We start from the raw sequence: 19,387 nt of genomic DNA on the forward strand, positions 1-19,387 counted from the left end.
AGTAGTAGTAGTAGTAGTAGTACGTAGTAGTAGTAGTAGTAGTAGTAGTAGTAAGTAAGTAAGTAAGTAAGTAAGTAGTAAGAGAGAGAGAGAGAGAGAGAGAGAGAGAGAGAGAAAGAGAAAGAAAGAGAGAGAGAAATCTTCGTGCTTTCAATGGACGTGAATCATGGATTGCTGTAAACTGAAAGATTGAGAATTTTTCCCGACAGTATTCTTCTACGTCCCAATCATTGAGACGACTCGGTAATCAGATTAATATTTAATCTATACGCGCCTTTTGAGGACGCAATTGCCTAAGCATGATTGTTCGCTTAGTCGCGATTGTCCGCCTGAACGACGATTTGCCAATCCGAGAGAAAATGCCCCGCGCAAAACTATAGGTTGCACGTGTACCGCGTGATAAAACGCCATTGTATGATAATATTATTCGACGCGATTATTTCCAGCCCGGATTTAGCCACGACGCCATTACACGCGATACGTGGCGATTTTTTTTCCTTTTTTTTTTTGATTCACTGGCTATCATTCCCGGCGCGGCGGTTGTGGGACGATCAATTCGCACACGAAACGAGATTATTCATATTTCTATGCAATCACGGATTGTTATGCTGAAAGAAAAAGCGACTTGCGGGTTTTTTCTACTTTTTTTATTTTTTAATTTTTTTTTTCCCGATTTCCCTCATGCCGAAACGGTGTATATTAAGCAGTTTCAGCGATGGTGCTTAAAATATCCATCTATATACGAGGAAATGACAGATCCGCGCTGGAAATACCGTTTAATTAATTTACAAAACGTGCGAATTCATACCGCGACGAGAGTAAAATAAAATCTGGCTTGTCGCGAAGAGACCTATCATCATTTCCCACTCGCGATAACGCGATAATTATAACGACGTTAAATTTCTTCCTGCGCAATTGCGCACAGTTTGCGAACCAGAAATCGGTGCGGAGCGACGCATAAATCGCCCGGCCGACATGAGTGACGTTAACTGCTGCTAACACGCGTGGGTGTGACGCGCTCTGTGGACCACACAGTGGCCCGCAATTCCCGCTTCTCCCTTTTGTCCTACCCTCGTCTTCTCGCTGGCTCTTTCGCTTCAAGTTGATCGGTAATGCACTGGTTAACGCACGAGTAAAGGGATAATTACAGTGCAATTATAATAATCGCACCGTATAATTATCGATAATTACGATAGCGACACATGAAAAATGATCCATTAAATCGACATGTTTTAATTTCAAGCCGTTCACTTGAAGTCAACTCGTTACTTCATAAGGATTCGATTTTCGAGAAGAGATTCTTCTTGGATCCCGCGATGCTCTTTTTAAGTCGCCGCTGCCATCTCCTCGTTTTAGTGTTGGTAAATTATTTTGATTGCTTACTCAGGACGAATGAATCTTGAGAGCCTCGTAAAATTCGTACTCGGTGTGATATATTTTTACTCGCGAGTGCTTCACCGTATATTCTGCTTCTATTTTCGTTTACTTGCCACCTCCCAGGTTTCGTGCTTTCTTTTCATTAGCAAGTTGCGTTAATCACTTATTTAGTCTGTACGAAAAAATAGCACAGCAATATAATTTTTAATTATAAATTATATAATAATACATATAATTTCCAATCTTCAGTGATTACGTGCATTCCGCAAAATATCAGTATACTTCGTCTTTCGTTCCTATTCTCTTCCTAGAACCTTTTATTTATCGCTAACTCCTTCATAACTTTTGTTTTCGCTTGCAACATTAACTGTATTTTGCTTCATGAATTTTACGATCCACTCTAAAGGATCCTCAGCATGTCTTCTAACCTTTCATAAATATTTATAATTATCATCTTCTCTTATATAACAAACTCCATCTGCTGTTCTATCGGATGTTTACGCTAAAGACACCCGAATATATAGAATAACGCAGAACAAAGAGAAAGTGTTGCAAGAGATAAAAGAGGGAGAAAGCTTCATCAAGGTGCGCGATTTTCAATCTTCTCTAGGTGCGGCTTTTCCGCGCGGTTCTCAACGCGAAAAATTAAAAGACGAGAAACGAGGCTGGAAAGTCGAAAAGAAACCGCTGACTATTTTCTAGCTGACTATACGACCCTGCTGAAGCTGAAGGCGCCCACGTGGACGCGACATGATCTCCAGGAAGCGATCGAGGCCGTGGTGACTCAGAAAATGCGCTTCACCCAGGCATCCACCAAGTATGGCATCCCGAAGGGCACCCTCTACGACAACATCCTCGGCAAATCCAAGAGGATGATGATTCTCGAAGAAACCGCCCTCGATCCGAGCGAGGAAACAGCGGTGCTAGAATTCTGCTGCGATATCAGCGTCAGTCCGTACAATCGGCGCACGAAAAAATCCCTAAACGCGATACTGAACTTCGTCGAGCGTCTCAGGCGGAAGCACGACCCCGGCTTTATGTTCACCGGACTGTCGGGCTTCCGCTGGTGGTGGGCCTTTTGCAAGAAGCACTCGATAGTCTCGCTTTACATCAATGATGAGAACGAGAACGGTGCCGATTCCTCTTAACGTCCGCCGGTCCATCGAAAATTGATTGCTAAAATTGATCGCGAAGAGAAACATGGTTTTGAAAAGCCTTCATTAGAAAATAAATGTAATCTTTTGTACGTTTCAGATTTCGTGTGACCAACGCGTTTTTTGAATTTTATTTATATTGATGCTATTCTCTTAATTTTTCTGTTGCGTACAGATATAATATTCGCGAACAATTTCATCTATCTATGAAATTATTAGTGAAAAATTTGCTTCATCTCTTTTTCCAATTCAGTGAAAGCTCGATCTTTTCGACGGACGCGTTGATTCTTATCTAATCCTTCGGAATATATTGGATCCACTTAATTATAAATCTTTTTGTCAAATAGTTTAATTTTCTTTATGTTATCTTTGCAAATTTGGATTCTTGGATTAAAATATACTTAATATTCATTTTTTATGTCATTTTGGTTCCTGGAAATTAATGCCTTTTAATTAATCCAAATTAAATTGATCTTACGGACCTAGTAACTGTGTTACAAATTTTGGTGTCAGCTCCGAAGGATTAAGTAGAATTGCGCAAAAATGTAATCCAACGTGGTATTCCGCCGTGTCTTTCTCCCGATTGTCGCGACTGCGAGACTCGTCAGCCGAGAATGCGGTGGTAGTCCCTTTGCCTTGCGGATGAGAAATGAAGAAAAATGTGGAAAATTTAATGTCCCAGAGACAACGAGTTCATTCAGACGACATTAAGGCAAAGGGAATACAGTAAGTTCAGTCGGATTTCGAGCGGCATGCCGTCGGACGCGACACGACACGCCATGCAACCTTTATTCGCCTCTTGGGTCGGAGATGCATTTGCATTCTTGGATCGTAAAAAAAAAGAACGGTATGTTTAAAGGTGATCGGCGCGTTCTAATAAGAGACGGCACTGCGCGATGTTGCATTCGATTATATTGAGATTAAATACGATGTCTTTAAATCTACTTTTTTAAAAACTTTGATTATAAGAATCCTTATAAGGGCCAAATAAAAAAAAAGAAACATCTTCAAATGCTGGACACGTTCGAACACATTCGCGATCGCTATCCTTCTCTCTATCTTCCTTTTTTTCTTTTTTGATCCACTTGTATGATTCCTCCGGAGCATGCGCCGCACGGTACCGACAATCGACGCGCAATCCGTAGACTTCAACGCGGAAAATCGCTGCACAAGCAAGGTCGCGAGAAGAATTTGCCTGCTAATTGAAAATCGAACGCGTCGCGTTCTCGTCGCGTGCCCGCGCGAAATGATAACGCGGTAAAACGGGTGGGGACTTTAATCGGCAAAAAATGTCTACGTTCGATTAAATTTAATATCCATCAGAATCGATTGCATCAACGGCGATTAGCGCAGTTATTCCCTCGCGACAATATTCTCCGATCCTTTTTCCCTCGGTTTTCCAGCGCTTCTGAAGTAATAGAATTTCCATGACATATTATACAATAAAAGGACTTCACGTTAATTTATTTGCGGATAACTCGATTCATATTGAGAACGCACGCGAGAAATATTTATACTAAAAGAGAGTGAGAGACAGGATAGAGATGCATTCGACGTTAAGCTTTTATGAAAATTTCCATAATTAATTATAACAAAAGTATAACGCGTTAATCTATCATGACCTCAAAGTTATAATAACAGAAATTTAATGCCAATTGAGAAAAGGAAATAGCGTCACAGAAACGTTTTCGAACGTGTCGCATCAATTTCGGGAGCGCTTTCTTGCAAATCATACTTGAGAATGATTTAGTGTGTAAATGACTTTAGTGCCTTCCACTCATCTCCGTCTTCCACGTAACTTAATCGACGAACATACATTCAGAGGAAAAGATAATGGCAATAAGATGGCAATAAGATGACTTGTATAAGAATAATTATACAAGTTTTATATATATATATATATATATAAAATATATGCATATAGTTGAATAAACTGTTTTATTATATAATTATTCAACTATGTACATATTAATTCAACATATGAACGTATTGTGTAGTTTGTCAGCTTTATAATAACTGCTAACATTTTTCTCTGACTGTATAAGACCGAGGTATACACTCGGTTCTTCGCATGTACTACACTTTGTACATACTTTCCGATCACAATGTGTATATTCCGACTCGATGGGACCAAATTATCACCGAGATCGTTGTCGATGCTCACGATATTGTCGTAACTAGATATATATTTTCTACAAGTTTATTATTAGTGGAACATTTGTTTAAGTTATTAGCGTTGCCATGTTACGCACCTTGTATACTTGGGTCTTTTCGCTACCGACAATAACTGCGAGATAATTATCTCTAGTGTATTAGGATCATAGCGAGGAGAAAGGCGATTCTCTGTAAGAAAGAACGCGCGTTTTCTGCTAACATTCCAAATCTGCCTAATGGATAATCGCGTTTATGAAACGAGCACACATCCGTTCCCTGTTAAAGCGAGGCATTGTTTGAAGCTAAGAAAGATTAGAAAGACGATTTAGGAAGTATGAGGAGGAGAGCAAATGGATGAAGGAAGTATGCCGCCTACTTGCGAAAGTCGATCTAGTGGCGCGATAAATATTCAATCAACGAACAAAAATATTTCACAGCACGTACCGCATATAATAACGCGATATTATTGTAAGAACGCAATATTATTATAATGTTGTAATGGTCGCGCGGCTATGCCAGTTATTTAATGACAATATAAATAGTACGGACGTAATGCGCAAAAGGAATAGTCGCGGGTAAACGTAATGAAAGTAGAGCAAAGCGGCCAACCGTATAAAAGAGAGGCATACATCTAAATATATATCGGCTCTGAATTTGCCGACACGCGACAGAAGTAACGTATTATGTTAAATCGTGATAAAACGAGAGATCGTTATTCGATCTAGCTGATACAAAAATTCGTAAAAATTACATGCGCAGCATATTTTACAACTGCGCACAATTCCACTCGTGCGATTAAACCAAAATCAAATTAGTTGTAATTGCGAACTGCATTGAGAGAAAAGTATTAGTATTTTTGATATTTGTGATTATAATCAACGGTGAAATTATGATTAGGAGCTCCATTTTTTATAATTGTTACTGCTAATGTTAGCAAGAATAAATATATTTATAGTTTTATATATGAAAAAATAAATGGTCCCGAAAATAATTATAAATTTACAGTCATTTTCGTTCCTTAATGGACAAACCAATATATTGAAGAATCATTTCAACGTTTGCAAAGCTACTTTTTCTCTTGAACACATGAACAGTCACATTATTCTTACTAACATTTTATAGTACTACAATAATTACAAAAATGGAGCGTCTAACCATAATTATTTTATCGAGAAATTATCACAAATATCAAACATTTTTCTTTCAGTGTAGAATCCAATCGATATAATAACACTCCGAATAAACATTAGTCTCAAAATAGTTGACGGTGAAAACTTTTAACCGGCATATCTTCTTCATGCGTTTAGCTTTTCGTTTGCGAAAAAAATCTCATTCCATGACGCACAATACTTGACAGCGCGACGACAAGAGGAGTGATATTAGATTATACTACCATCACTAGAGCGTCGCGGGACAGAACGACGGACACGATATTTTTATCGGCATCGGTGTGCTCGGGGCGAAAAAGAACGACTCAATTACGCGCGTGGAGAACAGGACGCGGACGTTAACAGGGTACGCTTTAGCCGACTTTTTGCGGCAATTATTGACTGCGACGTGTACATGTCGAGTGTCGCGAGCAATAAGCAACTAATATCCAGCAATTATCAACACGTAGTAATTAACGTCAAAAGCCATTCGTTCGGCTTTTCTCCGAGAAGAACGTAACGCCGCTAATTTCATCTGATAAAGGTTCGGAATCAAATTTCAAGATAACTCGCTAAAAAAATACTGGTACTCTTATTAATATTATCATCATCTTACGGTAAAGAATGACGTCGTAGTAAAGTAACGAACGTCGATTGAAATAATTCCGCCACAAGTCATCCAAACGTATCTTTGTTCGCGTCAGAAACTTTACGTTATCGTCCGCAAACTTATTCGGAGCTCATGAAAAAAAATGGCGTTGGCGCACTTCTCGCGTCACATTATCGTCGATCGGAGGGCGACTTGCAGCTCGCGTATTTACGAGCGGCGCGTTAATTGAATCCTGGCGAGAACGATGTAATATTATACAGGTGTTATCACGCGTCCGCTAAAAGTGCGACATGCCGAGTGTTAAGCGAGGTGCGCTTGCAAACGTGAGGAGAGCAGGGAGTGCGAGAGGCGAGAGAATTAAGTGTGAATGAACGGTATTAAAATAGACGTGCGCGCGACATTCCCCGATAAAGTATCGAAAGTAAAGTAAAGGCGAGATATCTCACGGTGGGGCTGTAAATCAGCGTTACGGTGCTATCGCACCTTGGAGATAATCACGCCGCGCAAGATTGTCTCGCAATATCCACGAGCGGTTGGACGATTCCTCTCCGGTGCATTAATAAAAGACTTGGACCAGATCCCAAACAAGACGTTGCGTAACGTCATTGAACGCGTTACATGAATGAAAGCGACATCACGCGACATGCCGTTCATGAAAGACTGTCATACTAGAATCTTCCTCGGTCGAAGCGTGAAAATTTCTTTATTTTTGACTCCGTTAGCAACTGCATGCATTACTCAAAATTGATTGCATGTGATTCAGTTGTTAATTCGTCGGAACTGATGTCAAAGTCTGTAACATAATTACTGATGCTACTCCTTTAATGTAATGTTAATTAAGCATTAATTTCAAGGAATCAAAACATAACTCGTATAAAAAAAGGATAAATACTAAATTTATTATTCAACTTCCGTTTGCAATCTGGATCTTTTTTATCTAGCTCAAATTTTTTCACTGTTTTAGATCTTCAAAAAAAAAATGTGAAAAAATTCAGTTACTTTTCAACATTTATTACATTACCAAATAATAAAAATAGTTTTAACTTATATGTTATTGGAACGAAATCTTAACACTTTGTTCAGTAAAAATTTAAAAACTAAGGAAGAAATTTGAGAGTAAAATTGTACTTTTTCACCAAAACGTGAATTGCGGACGGAGCACGTGACAATAATTTTTATAGATGTAATGTAAAATATATAATTGAATGGATCCAATAGGCTCACGTCAGTTCCGAAGGATTAAACGCAGCTATGTGGTTCAAGTCACCAGATATTGTTACTCGTTGTCGGACATTTGAACGGTATTATAACACGAAGCGGGATTTGGCGTCAAATGCGCCGCGAGAATGCGGATCTAAAAATAGACTAGTCGCGCGCGCGCCCGCGTTTTACGATGAATTGTATTAATCGTCAAATTGGTTAGGAAGCTTAATTAGACCCAATAAGTTAACTATCAAATAATTGTTGCGAATTGAGGCCGATCATACGTGCCATACGCGAACGGCGGAAGTCAACTGTAAATGTGTCGCCGCACCGGACGTTTCTTTCACCCGTTTTATTTCGCCTTAAGTCCCCCGCTCTTTTTGTGCCACCAATTTCTCTCCGATTGATCAAGATTCTCTTATTTGATAAATTTTTCCACACGCAACGCTAAAAAATATCCCGTCAAGGAGAGTCTAACGCGTTATAATAGCATGTGATATATCGGCGCCAAGTGACGTGTACTCTTTATTGCGAGCCGTCTGATTGGACATGACGATATTATTATAATAAAGCAATTATAAGTGAATTAACAATTAATCGTCGAGTTATTATATTTTCGCGTTATATAAGGTCAGATGAGAAGTCTGATGATTTAAGTGGAATTGTATTTGATTTGATATTTTTACTTCAATTTTACTTCAATTTCGTTGATAAAGGAAAGAGTAATAAGGAGTTCAAGTTACTCCGGAATATAAATGAATTTTTTGATAACCTGCGATACAGGATGTGTGTTCTAAAGCGATTTACGGGTCGCTTTATACGAGATATTTACAATGCGTTCCCGATTTCTTAAGTTGAGACGTGCTCTAAAATACATTCCGTGTTTCTATACTCTATAGAATCCCCTCCGCGAACGCAATAATTCTTTGTTCGTGTTTAACATTAAGTAAGAAAAGGTTTAATGTTAAGTAGCATTAATGTGACATGCGTTGACGTTAACCGCAATGCGCTTTTATTCCGTTTAACGACGATTCTCTAATGTTCTGTAACGATTGTACGGCGAACGGCAATACAATCGATATTTGGGTTTCACCTAGAAAGACGTAAATTCCTTAGATTTACTTTACTACACTCGTGAATACACACACACACACACACGCGCGCGCGCATGCACGATACAACATACCTGTCTTTCTTAAGCGCCGTTTTCTAGGTGACTCCGCCCACGTTCAAGGTATAAACGGCAGATGCACCTATGTGCATCGAGACGAGCGGATATCGATTCGACGTGAAACTTGAACGGTACGGAATCGTTTGCGCGACAACGATTCATTTTCCCTCCTCCGTTTCGATCCCGATCGATGGATCGACCGCACGCGGATTGAGGGCTTTTCGCGAGAATTCGCTCGTCAACTGAACGCATGTTAGACGAGCGTGATGGACGATCAATTAATAAAAGAATCATGCAATAATGAGAACATTTATTCACCCTGAATCCTTTGCCTTCCCCCTTTATTTCCTTCCTCCTCCCTCTTAAACTGGTCGATCGCCTCGACTAATAGCTGCTTTTCTGTGTTTTCTCTTTTCCACGGGGGGCGTTTACTAGCAGACAGCTACCAGTACCAGCTGCAGTCCATGTGGCAGAAGTGCTGGAATACCAACCAGAGTCTGGTGCACAATCTGCGCTTCCGGGAACGTGGACCCCTCAAGTCTTGGCGGCCAGAGACTATGGCGGAGGCGATCTTCAGCGTACTGAAGGAAGGACTCTCCCTCAGCCAAGCGGCAAGGTGCGTTTTCAAACAGCCATACTTTTACTAATTTTGTACTTTTTAAAAATATTTTAATGCACACTAAGAAAAAAGTATCTTAAATGTAAATAAATATTTATTTGAATATTGCATTTAAATATTTACTTACAATAAATAAATATTTATTTTATAAAAGAAATGATTGTTCAATCAAATTAATGTTTCTTTGTACCAAATAAATATATCTTTATATTTAATAAATATTTAATTGGCGTTATTCAAATAAATGATTTATTAGAATTTAGTATTTTTTTTCAATACATTAATACTAGAAATACAGATAGAAAAAGGAATTTAAGATATTGAATAATACGTTTTATAAATTAGCGGAACAAAATATGAATAGATTCTAACTAATATTTTTATTTATATAAAACATTTGTTGTGCTCATTTTTATTCTGCTAACTTTTAAGGCGTGCAATAAATGTCGACACATTTTAGGTCAATGCTCAGAATTACAAATTTTGGACATACAATACTCAATATTAATCGTTATATAGCATTAAATCGTTACGTAGCGTTAATTTTTCGAAATATATTATTAAATATTTTATAACGTTCTTACGACGTCCTTATTATGTCTTTATATATCTCACTAATTGCCAGAATATAATAAGACATTTATTTGAAAGAAAAAAATCGCGTTAAAAAATGCCGTAGCAAAAATAAATGGCCCGCATTACGGGCCATCGAACTCATGTAATATTAATATTAATCGATACAACATATTAATCTTAAAAATATTCCAACATCCAACGCTGTTTTGTAAAAATTATTTATCTCATTTAATTGCACTTTTTCACTATATTACATGTAATATATTAATATTGGCTGATATAAAACGCGTTAACTTAAAAAATATATCGAAATGTCTCCGATGTATATTGCAAAAATAATTAATTTACTCGCAATCATTTTCCGTATACGACAGGTACACCATCCGTGTGTATCCACGCGATGGAACCAATAATAAAATGAATAATATATTCCATGCGCAGTTGCATAAAACTTTGGTGCGTATCATTTAATATTAACACCGAGTGATGAAATGCGTTAATATAAAAATTAAAGAATTATTTTAATTGCTCATCCCAAGAGTTCGTTCCGCGACTGCGGCAGCGTGTTCTTCTATAACATTAATAATTGATACGTAAAAGATAAATATTTTATGCGAGCTTATGCCGTGCCGTTGTTTCCTCCAACTCACGCAATGTATCGGATAAATAGTTAAAATTGTTATATAAATGTCTTATGATGCGGCGCGTACAATAGAGCCGAGTTATTACGCAATGAAAAATTCCTGGAAATTATTCTGTATCAAGCGTACCTTATCGCTGTACTTGAATCACGCTAAATAATCATCCGATCTACTCCTCGCTCAAAGTGGCTTGCTTTAAAATCATTTGCGCGGCGGACGTCGTAAAGCCTGTATCACGTTTGCGTAACAATGTTCGACTCGCCGTTAAAGGGATTTCTTTTAATTCGCGTACAAAGCGACTCAATAAAACATGACTTTACGAGCTGCGAGCGATAATTTTTACGATAATCGATTCGACGATCTATAATGCTTTCCAAATGCTTCCCGCCAGCGCAATACGACTCTATTATGCGATTTCATAAATTTCTATTTGATCTGCAAGAGGCTTCTTGTTTTTAATTTCATTGATATATTTCAATGTTACAATATATTTTTTATAAGCATTGATATATTTGTATTTCAATTGATATATTTTTTTATATATGAGCAAATGAGACAATAAATGACGAAATGCGACAATAATCGCGCAGACACAAGTATGAGACAAGCGATTTTCTCGTTGCTTCTCGCGAAGAGTTGTACGTTACTTCGTTAAATGCACAACGTCATCGCCGGTACCTATTCCCCACGCGATTGCATAATTTCGAGAGATTGCATAATTTCCATCATCATGCATTCAAATATGTTCCGTTGAATCTTTCATTCTCCGTCGGTATAATAAAATTAATATAAATTAAAATGAAATTACGTAATGAAACGGGATAAACACATAAAATAGCATTAAAATACGAACAAGCGGGGTAGAATAGCTAAAGTTAATTAAGAGTACGTAACGTAATGCGATGTAAGATACGTGGTGAAGCTGAGCAAAGCTATAAATTATGTTGATTATAATTATAAGCTACAAATTATAATTGTATCCCGCTTGTCTACCTTTCAGGAAATACGATATCCCCTACCCGACGTTTGTCCTGTACGCGAATCGAGTACACAACATGCTGGGTCCTAGCGCCGACGGCGGGGCCGGTAAGTATTAGTTGCCATTTTTAATATCCTCTGAAAATGCCCTTCGCTCCTCGATCAACAATGCCATGGTTGCGTTTACAGAGAAAACTGATCAATGAGTGCTTAGTGAATCTTTAATATCATTAGTTCCTACACTCAGATCTAGCGAAGAACAAAAACCAATTACATTAAAATTTATTAAAGAATCACTGAGAGCTCATTGATTAGTTTTTTTCTGCTGAACGTGGCCAATGGGTACATTAAGCAGATTCAACTATAGAGTGAGCTCGCTGCTATTAATGTATTTTTCTAGATCTAAACGTCTGATTGGATAATCTAGAAGAATACACCAATAACTGCAGCGAGCACTCAATTGTTGAGTGAGTCCGCTCAATGCATCCATTGCGTCTCTCAAGAATGAGAGTAGAAACAATGCCAACAACCGGATCGAGACGCAGCGGATTATTGTAACAATGGAAATATCGAGAACCACGATATGAATGACACATATCGTGTCAAGAAGAAAGATTACTGAAGAATTTATAATGATTACACAAAGTATTCATATAGGAGACAGATCTTTGGAAAAAAAATTTTAATTTTAGAAAGTAAACATTAATTATTAAGAAAGAATAGTAATTTATTAAGAAAGAATAAAATAAATTTTTCAAAATTATATAAAAAGATATGTAATAATTGAAGTATTATCTTTATAATAAACGAAAAACTTTTTATTAAAGAAGTCTCCTGTAGAAACATTCACTATTCGTAAAATTTATGATTTATTAACAATATATTTCTCATTGACGAAGGTGAGATTAATGCTGATCGAAATGCACCAGATTATTATTATAACGCCGATTATTATTATAAGCGTCAAAACACGAGTGGCGGACATTATAAAGAGAACAATTGAAAAATTTATGAATAATAGAATTTCTGATATTGAATTTGGAAAAAAAAATTGTGACAAAAAATTTACACTTATGCTTCAAAATATAAAAAAGATATATTTTATCCCGTCATGATTTACTTGCTAAACCCGAAATGAGCTTGAAATTCCACGCGTTCAACATCATGGCTCTTAAAACGTTCTTAAAACCTTGGTCCATCACGCAAAGAACTCGTATAATGAACCGCGACGGTGTGGCTAATTGTAAATAGTTGATAAACGGCATTGAATCGGGAGAAGAATAAGCTTGAAAAGTCAATTACGTTCGTAAAAGCCGCAATTACATCGTGCAATTATGAGTGGACTTAATATCTAATAGTAATCCTTAGTTACGCGTCATTAGCATGTAATGTCCAGTAAACACTGATCAAACGTATCATTAAAGCTTGTATTTATAGTCGTGTTTCTGCTGAGGAACTCAACTAGTTTTGAGACGTAAAACAGTTCAATAGATGAAAGTCGATTTGATATTCTCAATTTCTTATTTCTAATTGATTCAAATGAGGGAAACTCGGATAAAGTTTATTTTAAGATACCGCCTGAATTCTTTTTTTTTTTTACGATTCAATAGTCGAGTTTTGAAAAAAGAAAAATATTCTTGATTAATTAATTGGAAAAAAGGTGATAATATATATATATTCCCCTTGTATTTTTTGTGTATTTTTTATTTGTTTAATTATATAGTTATTTAGTTATGTTTTAAATCAATGATATCGCAAACGATAATTTTTAAATCTAAGTTTATATAAAACACACTTGAAATGATTAAGAAGTCCACAAAATATGAAAAATTATTTAAATGAAAAGAAACATTATATAATGAGACTATCTGAATATGATCGTAAAATGAGTCTCCCAATATTTTTATAGAATTTAGATTCTTCAAGTTTATTTAGACTTCATGGGTAGTCCAAAATAACTTGAATTCATAGAAAATTCTGAATATATTAAGATATTATCAGAAGTTCTTTTCATGAATACGTTTTTCGAGCAATACTCTTGTGTTGATCTTGCCTTCGGGAATGTTTATAACGAGCACTTCTTTCTCGTTTCACAGATATCTCTAAGGATTTTTTAAAATCATTTTAAAATGATAATCACAAAGATTTTTAACATAAAACAACGTCCTGTAATGTTCTTCATTAAAAATCAATCCCGGAATCTACTTGTTAAGAACCCAATATAGGAATTAATTAATAAAATTTACATTTAATTATGTGTCCGAAAATAGAATTATTCAAACTTACTTATTTTCTTTATATCTCTATTATATCTCTATTATCATATAAAATAGAAGAACAGCACCTCAATGATTAATATAGGGTCTAAATTTATTACTTATGAATTTTAAACAATATTAAACGTAATATTGAATACAAACAACTTTGATATATCTCGTAATAGGAAAACATCAATAAAAAAAGTCACGCCGGTGATAGGAATTATTTCACATCTTCGATATTTAAGAACAAGTTAAAGTTTTTGCAAGAAATGGTATTAATTATAACAGAATTTTAAGTGGAGTCCACTTAAAATAATAGCACAGAACAGGGTTCTATAATATATTATCACCTTTTATTCTAATAAACAAACGAAAAATTTAAAAAAGTTTTTTAACAATTGTCGTTTTGAACTTTTTTTTTAGCGCAGCGTTTTTATTTATCACAGAGATTTTTTCATTAATAAAAAAGTCCAATGATTCCTCGAATGTCATAAAAATCTCGTCCTCGTTCTTTCTCAAATCTATTTAATTTTAATTCCATGCCGAGAGAGATTACGAGACACGATTATTCTCGCGGTTCTCGAAGAAGCACCAACGCGAGAAAACGAGTAGCGACGGGCAACTATCACGACGACCACATGCACAATCACAGAACCGATTTGCAGTGAAATGAATTCTTCCTCTTCATTGCCCTCTTTTCCTTTACCCCTCTATCTTCTCTTCCGTAGATTTGCGCCCGAAGGGACGAGGACGACCACAGAGGATTCTGTTGGGTGTCTGGCCAGACGAGCATATCCGCGGTGTGATTCGCGCGGTGGTATTCCGCGACGGGCACTCGCCACACATCGTCAAGGAGGAGCCGACCACGATGTACCCCAGCCTGGCGAACTACGCGGCTTGCAATGGTCCGGAAGGCGCAGTCAGTCCGGGTGCGGCAGCTGCGGCTGCGGTCGCGGCGGTCGCTCAAGGTAACAGCAACACATCGCATCACATTTTCTCTTTTCTTTTCCCTTCTTTTCACCTCACTTTTTCCGAGATCAATGATTGATTACGTGCCATGCGGCGGATTGAGATACTTGATCATTTCGTTGAAATGCATTCCATAAACGTAATCTATTACTCGAGAGGGTAACCACTAGCTGAAATATTATTCCACAGATTACATGATTTCATTTGATTTCATACAATTTCATCTCATTACAAATAATTTTCTTCACTACATATGAAGTCATTTGATAACATAAACGATTTTATCTAATATTACACAATGATTTCTCGTGATTGCACATGTAATTATCGGATTATATATAGGAATTTCATATGAATTTTATAATGATTTCGGGGATTCTGTCTCTCGATTACATTAAGTGATTACCCTCTCGCTATTACTAATAATAAAAGTAATGTTACGTAATAATATAATAATAGTAATGAACTATAAAGTATGTAGTCACGCACGCACGCGCACGTACAGAGTGATTCATAAATAAAATATGTCGATATCTCGAGAGGATGAATTTACGCACTAAAATAAATAAAAATTAATGTCAAATATGAACATACATATAAATATTTAATTTAAAGTATCATGTTTCACAGATGCTGATGCTGCATACTTTAACTCTTCATTTTATCTAAGAATATCTATATTGAAGTGCAGAGTCAGAATTAAAAAAACTTTTTTTTTTCCAAAAATTTCGAAAATCTTTGGATTATTTTGATTTAATAGATAAACTTTGTATTATATTTCGATAATCCGTATAGTTTTCAAAATTTGGGGAAAAATGTAATTTTACTTTCAACTTTACATTCTGTGCTAAATCAGCCGTTTTGGATATCTGATTATATGAAGTTTTCATCTTGAATTAATATGTGAGGAATACCCCTTAAAAACTTTTAAAAACTTAAGAATCACCTGTACATTACGTTATATTTATGTATAGTTGTAATTTTACGTAATATTACTTATTACGTCTATGATTCTCAATTTCACGGAACGCTCGCAAAATAAACTTTAGGATATTTTATGTTTAGACGACTTTTTTCGCATTTATATATAATATGTTTAAAAATTTGCAAGTTTTTATTTTTATTAAAAATGAAGAAAAGCGTTAATATTCCTGAGATCTTTGCTGAAAGAACATTCAAATTCTATATTTAAGAGTTCCCTTTTCGAAAGATATTCGAAATGTATCAAAAAGTTTAAAGAAGACCTCACATTTCTTAATATCGAAATTCGGAAAAATGTGTTAATCTTTCTCTCTCAAAACATTTTTACTTATCCTGTCGAGATTTCTCTACATTAATTTCGATATCCATCAGGTCTGCGACACCAAATGTGCAGCATGGTGGCAGCGGCGCATTCGCAGCAACACGATATGATGGCGACGAACCTGTCGACGAGTCTGTCTACCAGTCTGTCGTCAAATCTACAAGCGGCGATGCAAGCTAGCCAGCACCATAACAACAATAACACGAGCAGCAACGCGAGTGGCCTCGGCAGCAGCAATAGCGCCGGCAACAACAACGGCAATTCACCATTGAATCTCGGTCTGGCGAGCCCGGGCTCGGGACCGCCCGAGAGTCCGTTGGAGAGTCCCCTGGCGAGCCCGTTGGGTCCGCTAATGGATCCAGCGGGTCACATACCCAGTAGCGTAGAAGTTGGCATCGGCGTGAGCGGCATGACGTACAAGCCGGCACGGAGCTTTGTCAGTCCACGTCCGGAGAATCTCTTCCAGGAGGACATCGCCGATCTGGTGAAGAGCCCCCACGGTCTTAAGGACAAGGACAAGATCCCGGTGAAGCTTGAACCGCTCACGGACTCGCGCTGCGAATAGTAAGTCATTATGGTGGCTGCGGAACGAGGAGGAGAGACGACTACATCAGCTCCTATGGGATCGTCGGCTGTGGAAGAACGAGGTGCGTCGATGATCCCGAGGAGGATCTCTTTCTCTTCGAGGCCGTCAGCGGCCGAGGACCGGTGATGCGAGCCGATAGACTTCTCGCGAAGAATCGAGCACTGTCCGATTCACTTCATCACCTCCACTCGCGGGAGTTTATAATATATATAAACGCGACTCCGAACGTTATACGCGAGCGCGATGTATTGTGCATACGAAAATCTTAGAGGGATATTAGAGAAAAAGAGAGGCTTACAATCAAAAGAAAAAAAAATAATAAACTGACGGAGACACACGAGTGCGGACGAGATAAGCTAGAGTGTCGAGAATTTCTCGCCTGGGCTCAGCTCCGGGGAAGAACGATCGAACGGTAGTGGACCGTCCTAGACGAGGATCGCTCGGTCGGAACCTTCGACAGCAGAAAAGCAGAAACGGAGGAAAGGAGAGAGCGAAAGAGAATAAGAGAATTCTTCTAGCAAACATACTATAGCTATACTAGGTCGCCGGCGCCTCGCGAGCGCGCCGCCACCTTTTTCCAATCTAGATAGTCGTGTCATCGTCGTGTCGTACAGACTATGTACATGTAATAAAGATAAAAAAAACCCACACGTTACACACATGCGCACACGTATGGATATACATACACTCACACATGGATACACGAGCGCGCGCCGTACATAACAAGATACACACTCGAAATTTATACCTATGCATTATACGATAACTGTACTTTTAATGCCAAATGTATAATAACTCGTAAGGGGTCGCCTACTGCCGAATGATTGACTATTCGAGATGGGCATCGAGACGAGAAAAATAAGCCGCCTCGAACAAAGCAGCACGTTGTATTATCGAGTCCTTACACAACGTGTCATGGATCAGTTTGTGATACACTCCTAATTTTTAGGTATCGCAAAAGAGAGTTGCTTGAAATTATTTTAAGACTATAAAGTAAGATTTTTCTTATTAGTATAATACATATATATAAAACGTGAAAGTAAAATAAATTATAGAGATCGCGAAAGTAAAATAAATTACAAAGATCGCGAACTCTCATTTTCTATTTCTGTATAAATTATTCTAAGAACGTAAATCTTGCTTTTAGGGAAAAACAGATCTGGTCTTCAATTACTTATATAAATCTATCGATAGAAACATTTTTTTAACGTATCGAACATCTCAAAGATGAGTCTTGCCCTTTATCTATGAATCTCTTCGAAACAAAAAAATCTCAATTTCATCCGCGACGCTTTGTGCAAGAATACTATCACTTTTGACGCCAGGCAGTAAGCGACGTCACCGATGTAAGCTCGATAAGTAAGGGAGATGTACAAAATTCACTATGATTGTCTACCAAGCAAGCAAATGAGCAAAAAAGAAAGAAATTAAAAAGCGAAAGAGAGAGAGAAAGCTAAAGAGGGGAAAAAAGGTACGACAAAGTATTTAGAAATGGAGAAAACAAATTCAATGGCTTATAAAGCGAGCACACTCTCGAGGCCGAGATGATCGCTATAAAGTTATTAAGTATAATGATTGCCTTCCTGCCATATTTGGGGTATGCCAAGTATAAAAATTATAAGGTTTAGGGATTAGAGACGAGAAACTGTGGCTCGACACGACAGACCGTGTCGAAATTTCGGTGAGTTCGGCGACCACGAGTGTCTGTGCATCAATGCGAGATTGCGAAAGTCTGAATATACGAGTCTGTGTGCGTGCGTGCATGAACATGAGTGTGAACGGACTGAGTATGATGATACGGATGAAGGTGCAAATGGATTTGAAAGAAAAGCTCGTATACGTGTTCTTTTTTCGAAAGATCGTGCTATTTTTCAAAATTTTACACACGTCGCGCGTGATTTCGCAAAGGGATCTCCAAGTCCTCGACAATCGATGAACGAGCCGTGCCGACTACTTAAATTGATGGAGGTATTTTAATATCTACCGTCCAAAATCGAGAGCGAAATTATGCACTAATAGAATTTATTGGAGATTGTAATTATAATCATCTTTGCTAAATTCAGAATCCGCCAAGTTTTAGACTTGATTACCGCAAAGTATCGTATTTCGATGGTGCTAATACGAAGATCCTTCATTTGACCACTGTCACTAACAAGCAGACAATTTTTATTATAATGTCAAGCAAATAGGACGAAATTGTACATGATTAAAATTTATTGGACTTTGTAATTGATCGTCTGTACTAAATTCAATCCATCCAATTCGGTTTTGATTACCGCTAAATATCACCTTTCGATGATGTTAATATGAAGATCCTTATTTGATCATTTATATCTTCCAGCTATAAACGAACTGTAATTTTTCAAATAATTCTAAATATGTACCTCTCTCGTCGAAATTTTCTGAGACTTCTAACATCGGCACGCTGGTTCGGGAGAGAGAAAGAGGAAGAGTGCGACAGAGAGAGAGAGAGAGAGAGAGAGAGAGTGCGTGAGAGAGAGAGAGAGAGAGAGAGAGAGAGAGAGAGAAGAGAGAGAAGAGAGTACTACGTAAGTAAGTAAAAGTAAAAAGTAAAAACTAAAAAGTAAGTAACGTACGTACGTACGGTAAGGAAGGAAGTAGTACGTACGTCGTTCG

General features: G+C 37.4%; 2 protein-coding genes across 2 annotated transcripts in view; both read left to right on the forward strand.

Annotated features, from left to right (window-relative positions):
- LOC105621375 (protein bric-a-brac 1-like) overlaps nucleotides 1–17,053 on the forward strand; it is a 20,910-nt gene extending 3,857 nt beyond the window's left edge. The window contains exons 2-5 of the mRNA XM_012202843.1: nucleotides 9,253–9,433; nucleotides 11,654–11,739; nucleotides 14,621–14,860; nucleotides 16,215–17,053. Coding sequence (XP_012058233.1) covers nucleotides 9,282–9,433; nucleotides 11,654–11,739; nucleotides 14,621–14,860; nucleotides 16,215–16,729 — 993 coding nt within the window. The 5' untranslated portion in view covers nucleotides 9,253–9,281 and the 3' untranslated portion in view covers nucleotides 16,730–17,053. The remainder of the gene's footprint in view (nucleotides 1–9,252; nucleotides 9,434–11,653; nucleotides 11,740–14,620; nucleotides 14,861–16,214) is intronic.
- LOC105621374 lies at nucleotides 2,169–2,525 on the forward strand. The gene has a single exon (XM_012202842.1). The coding sequence runs from the start codon at nucleotides 2,169–2,171 to the stop codon at nucleotides 2,523–2,525; it is 357 nt and encodes a 118-aa protein (XP_012058232.1).
- Nucleotides 17,054–19,387: the final 2,334 nt, after the last annotated feature.

The sequence above is a fragment of the Atta cephalotes genome (genome assembly GCF_000143395.1).
Source record: "Atta cephalotes unplaced genomic scaffold scaffold00033, whole genome shotgun sequence".
Taxonomy (NCBI): domain Eukaryota; kingdom Metazoa; phylum Arthropoda; class Insecta; order Hymenoptera; family Formicidae; genus Atta; species Atta cephalotes.

Bases quoted from the DNA above. Each gene is read 5' to 3' on its own strand.
- LOC105621374 (XM_012202842.1), top strand. From the start codon at position 2,169: ATGCGCTTCACCCAGGCATCCACCAAGTATGGCATCCCGAAGGGCACC.